At 36.7% G+C, this 4,837-nt stretch overlaps 1 protein-coding gene across 1 annotated transcript; it reads left to right on the top strand.

The window, feature by feature from the left end:
• Positions 1-224: 224 nt before the first annotated feature.
• Positions 225-4,435, top strand: LOC117910180. The gene is made up of 8 exons (XM_034824238.1): positions 225-393; positions 564-590; positions 753-875; positions 1,526-1,775; positions 2,083-2,157; positions 2,427-2,516; positions 2,645-2,725; positions 3,809-4,435. Exons 1-8 carry the CDS (start codon positions 338-340, stop codon positions 4,418-4,420), a joined length of 1,314 nt encoding a protein of 437 aa, XP_034680129.1. The 5' UTR covers positions 225-337; the 3' UTR covers positions 4,421-4,435.
• The last annotated feature ends 402 nt before the right edge of the window (positions 4,436-4,837 follow it).

The following is a 4,837-nucleotide window of genomic DNA, read 5'->3' as shown; positions in this document are numbered from 1 at the left end:
TATCTACACTAAACCTCCATACTCGCCATCTACTCAACCACTTCTCTACTCTAGAGTCTGGATCCTTTATCTCTGCACGTGTCTATGGCTCTTCACCCCAGCGAGTATGGCATTACAAGGGCAATATCGTCATTAAAGACCCAAAAGGCAAACGAATGGCATTATCTTCCTTTTGGTCTATTCTATTTATATTGTAAGTTATTCGTGATGACTTCTCTGAGTTCTCTCATAACAGCTAAAAACCACTCCAACAGAGCACACTTCACTTATTCGTTTTCGTCTTTCCTCTTTTTTTTCCAGAGAAGCTGAGAAAGCCCAGCTCGCCCTCAACTCCCCGATGGGTTTGATGAATGTTCTCAAATTCTCAGCTGCATGCTTTGATCTTCTTGGCTGGTATGTTGTCCACGGATTTTCTCGTCATTGGAAAATGAAGTGGAATTCTATGTTTGAGGACAAAACTGGGATTTGCTTTGATTTCTCCATGTTGTTTTTATCCCTTTTCTTTGAATTGTCCACATTCTTGTCATTGGTTGTTAGTTATTTGTTTGGATTTCTACTTGCAGGCCTCTGTTTGCACTGGGTTATCCTCTGTAAGTCTTGGTCTTACACCCCAAGATATGATCATTCATTTACTCTTTTCTTGTTCTATGAATTCTTAGTTCTGTTACATTTATTGGGTTGGGAAACTGAAAAGGGAAAGGATTATTAGTTATTATATTAATAATCATCAACATCATCTCGGTTCTTCACAGATGTGCTTCAATTCGGGCAATTGAGACTAACTCAATCTCAGACGTTCGGAAGTGGGTGGCGTATTGGGTTCTATTTTCCTTGATTTCACTCTTTGATCATACTTTTGCCAAGCTCCTTGAATGGTAATTTTGCTCAACTGCATTCCACTATATGTGTCTCTATTTCTTTCATTTCTCTGCCCTTAAGGAATTTGGAGTTGCTTTTTTCGGTTTTCTTCCCTGTGAAAATAATCGAGATGTTTAATGTTCCAGGCCTCCATGTTCAAGGAAGTGGTGTCGGCTTTGGAAATAAGATGGATCTACTAGTTTTTATTTCTCATCTTTATAGGGAACTTTCCATAATATAGCATATAAATATCATAATCACAGTGATGAATAATTGTCTTGTTTGAAAGCATGGTTGCACTTATTTCCATGGAATTTGTCTGCTGAGAAACAAATGGAAATAGAAAATTCAGAATCTGACAAGTTTGTGTAGGGCAACTGGATCTAATCTCTTAGTCAAAGCTTAATTGGGGCAAACGCTGATCATCTTTGGACCTATTGAAGGCTCTAATCTGTGCACAATTCTAATGTTTTTGTTTTCTTCATTTCTTTTTCAACTTTTCATAATAGATGTCAAAAGTTAAAACCGAACTTATGTAGTCCATCCAAGTGGATGCATATAAATTTAACAGAAACTGAAATTCGAAGAAATTTATTTTCCCTTTTGTAAATGGTGTTTTAAGTATTTTTTTTTTAAATATTTTATTTTCTTATATAATGCATGTCAGGGTACCATTCTGGCCTTACATAAAGCTGATGGTCATCTGCTGGATGGTGATACCGCATTTTGATGGTTCATATTATGTCTATCAACACCTAGTTCATCCATGCTTGTCCATGGATCCACAAGTTGTCATGAATTGGCTCTTCAATGAATCAAAAAAGAAGTTTCATAGCAGAGAAGACTTTCTTGTTTCAGCAGACCAATATATTAAGGAGAAGGGACCTGAAGCTTTGGAGAAACTACTTGCTAGGAAGGTATGCCATTATAAGTAGGATTGTCAACAAGTCAAATAGAGTTTTATTTGAGATGTTCAAGTAAAAAATTACTATAGCAGGTCATCTAGAATTATGTGGTCTAAATTCATGTATATATCTATATATAATTGTGTTCTCTTTTTTTCACATATGCATGTGCATTTAGATTTACGTAATTATATATGCATAATCAGATTCAACTGTGATTGCCCGGGATTTAATATTTCAGTAATCAACTCTTCTGGGAACATGTTGGTTATGGTTTCTCTCTCACTGTCCTCTTATTTATACATGACTTTGGCTTCAGTTGAGGAGCACAAAGCTTAATGTTGAAGTGAAAGAGATCAAAGCACCTGCAGCACCAGAGAAAAAAGGGGAACAGGTAAGTACTCTAATGTGGCTATTTAATTTCTATGGAGGCAGATCCCCAGAAAAATGTTGCTCATGTAAATTAGTGATGCATTTGATTCAATGGCCATGGTTTTAAAAGAAAAACCACTTTATGTATGTTTCTGTGAAAAAGAGAACAAGTTTATGGATTAAGTGATATTTTTTATGGTGAAATAATCAATAATTTTCAAAATAATAATATATTCGTGCATGTTTTTGCAATTCATGAATTCCTTTTACGATTGATTCTTCTCACCTCAGTGGAAGTGTGAAGAGCCTAATGTTGCAGAAAAGGAGATCCAAGTAGTCAAAGTAACAGACATAAAAAATGGGGGGGATGGAGCAAAGAGGGTAAGTTTTCCTTTTTATTTATAAGGAAGGCTGTCTTCACACAAGGATTATTATTATTATTATGATTGTTATTATTTTTAAGACATGAATGTTGAATGCATTTGGAATTGTCGTTGAATCATGTGAAGTGTGAAGGTGCAAATGGTGCTAAGAAGGAGATCAAAGTGACAGAAGTAACACAGAGAACATTTGGTGATACAGCACAGTGGGTAAGGTTTCTTGTCATACTTAAATGGCACCTCATATTTCACTAGGATTAATTTTGGCCTACAAACATATTTGGCTACAAGTTGAAGACAAATTTCCAGATAATGGTAAAAGTTGAGACATAAGTAATGAATGAGTTTAGAAACATGCACAACTCTTGTGTGAAACACAATGAGAGTGGAAAATAGCTAAGTTGAAAAATGGCCAAATACTATTTTGTAGTTCCCCCCACCACTTAAGTAATTTTTGTCATCCTTCGTGAATGGACAATGCAGTCCCTTCAGTAATTCCGCTATATTCATGACTTGGTGAAGCATATAACCATTAGTGTCTTGTCCTAAGTCGACCTTTAATGATGATCCATTGAGAGGGATCTGACTTTTGTCAACCCTCTTATTCCCTTGATCATAGAGGTTAAACATACGGGGCTTAACCCACTTTTCAATCTCATTGGATATATGGCACGTGGTATCCTCTTCATCTTGAAAGAGTGAAGTGGTCATACTCTTTCCTCTGAGTCCATCGTGGCCATGCACTTCTGGCTCATTGGGCTGAGTGAAAGGATTCCCTTCTGCTTCAAATCATAGAGAGATATGCCATGGTCAGCCTCTTTAATTTGAAGGATTGAAGTACTCAAATCCATTTCTTTGCATCCATCTTAGTCCTGCTTTCATGTCTCTTGGTTAACCAAGAAGATCCAGCCTCCATCCATGAGATCAGCATCTGCAGGTTTATGACACCACCCTTCCTTGGCATAGGAAAGGGATCATTAAGCCGTGTGTCGGATGACAGAAGTCATCATTCAGGTTGTCTTGAGAACTAAGGAAGTTGGAATTCTAATTATTGCATATGGTTCTTGATGTTTAGCCACTATACTATAGGATTTTAAGCATCATGCTCATGTGCATTGTGGTTTTTTATCAGCTATATGGTTTACCAAAATGAGGGACTGATTATGGTCATAAGTACCCTTTTCCCATTAATTTCTTGCATGTGCTCTGCTGAGATTATGTCTTTGACAGTCCTAATCAGGGCAAACCAAGAAACAGCTTTATGTTAACTTTTACAAACTGCCACATTTTCAGGTTAAACAAACAGAGATAAATCTTGGTGAAACTAGAAGTAATACAACCTGTGCTGTGGAGATAAAAGAAAGGGCAGCAACACTGGTGGCTGCAGAAATTGAGGCATGTAGATACAATAGAACCCCCGAGATACCTCTGCATAAGAAAGTCCAGAAAGAGTGGGCTTGTGCTGTATGCCAGTTCACAACCCAAAGTGAAGTGACCTTCAATTCCCACCTTCAAGGGAAGAGACATCAGGCCACTTCTGAGCAGTTGAGAGCCAAAAACCAGGCAACCAAAACCAATTGTTCCCCATCTGCTTCGAAGGCCAAGAAATCTGATCAGTCCACCAAAGAGGAGCAACCGAAGTGTCCTTCCAACAATCTGAATTCCAAAAACAATGGAATCTCAGCTGCTTCAACAGTGAAGAAACCTGACGAGACCAAAGATGATGAGCAACAAAAGTGTGCATCCAGCAATGGACCAAACCAGAAGAATAACAAAAAGCAAGAGGAGAAGGTGCTAGTTCTTGAGACCAATGAGCAAGGCCATCAGAATAATTTTGATCCACGATCCCACATTTATTTTGGGTCTCACAAGTTTCAAATTTGCAGAAAAATGAAAGATGTTTGAAAGAAAATTAAATCATATTTGACTACTGTTATGAAAAATATGGCTAAATCCGATTTCTTTTCTTCTCCAAGTCTACTAAAAATATAATTTTTTTCCCCATTCCTGACAAAATTTAAATTTTTTCCTTAAAAAAAAAAAAATTAAGTTCGATCATCTAACACATCTGTCTAAACTCAATCTCAACTTGAAAAATCAAACCTTAATGGATGGACTATAGAAATAGTGAGAAAACACTTCTGGGTTTTTTTTTTTTTTTCTTCCAACATCAAATTTTTCTATATATGGGATCTTCACATGCAAAAGCAGGAGTAGATTTGCTAGTGTTTGATGTATGTATTAGAAAAATTTGTCCCTTCTGGGATGTTTAATACTTCTCTATTCTTTTATATGCATGTTTAGCTAGAAGATATAGAATCG

This window comes from Vitis riparia, unplaced genomic scaffold (genome assembly GCF_004353265.1).
Source record: "Vitis riparia cultivar Riparia Gloire de Montpellier isolate 1030 unplaced genomic scaffold, EGFV_Vit.rip_1.0 scaffold641_pilon_pilon, whole genome shotgun sequence".
Taxonomy (NCBI): Eukaryota; Viridiplantae; Streptophyta; class Magnoliopsida; order Vitales; family Vitaceae; genus Vitis; species Vitis riparia.
This window is presented reverse-complemented; position numbering and strand designations above follow the sequence as displayed.

Coding starts and splice junctions, on each gene's coding strand:
- LOC117910180 (XM_034824238.1), top strand. CDS start 338: ATGGGTTTGATGAATGTTCTCAAATTCTCAGCTGCATGCTTTGATCTT. Junction 394..563: donor TGCTTTGATCTTCTTGGCTG/GTATGTTGTCCA, acceptor TTCTACTTGCAG/GCCTCTGTTTGCACTGGGTT. Junction 1,776..2,082: donor AGAAACTACTTGCTAGGAAG/GTATGCCATTAT, acceptor CTTTGGCTTCAG/TTGAGGAGCACAAAGCTTAA.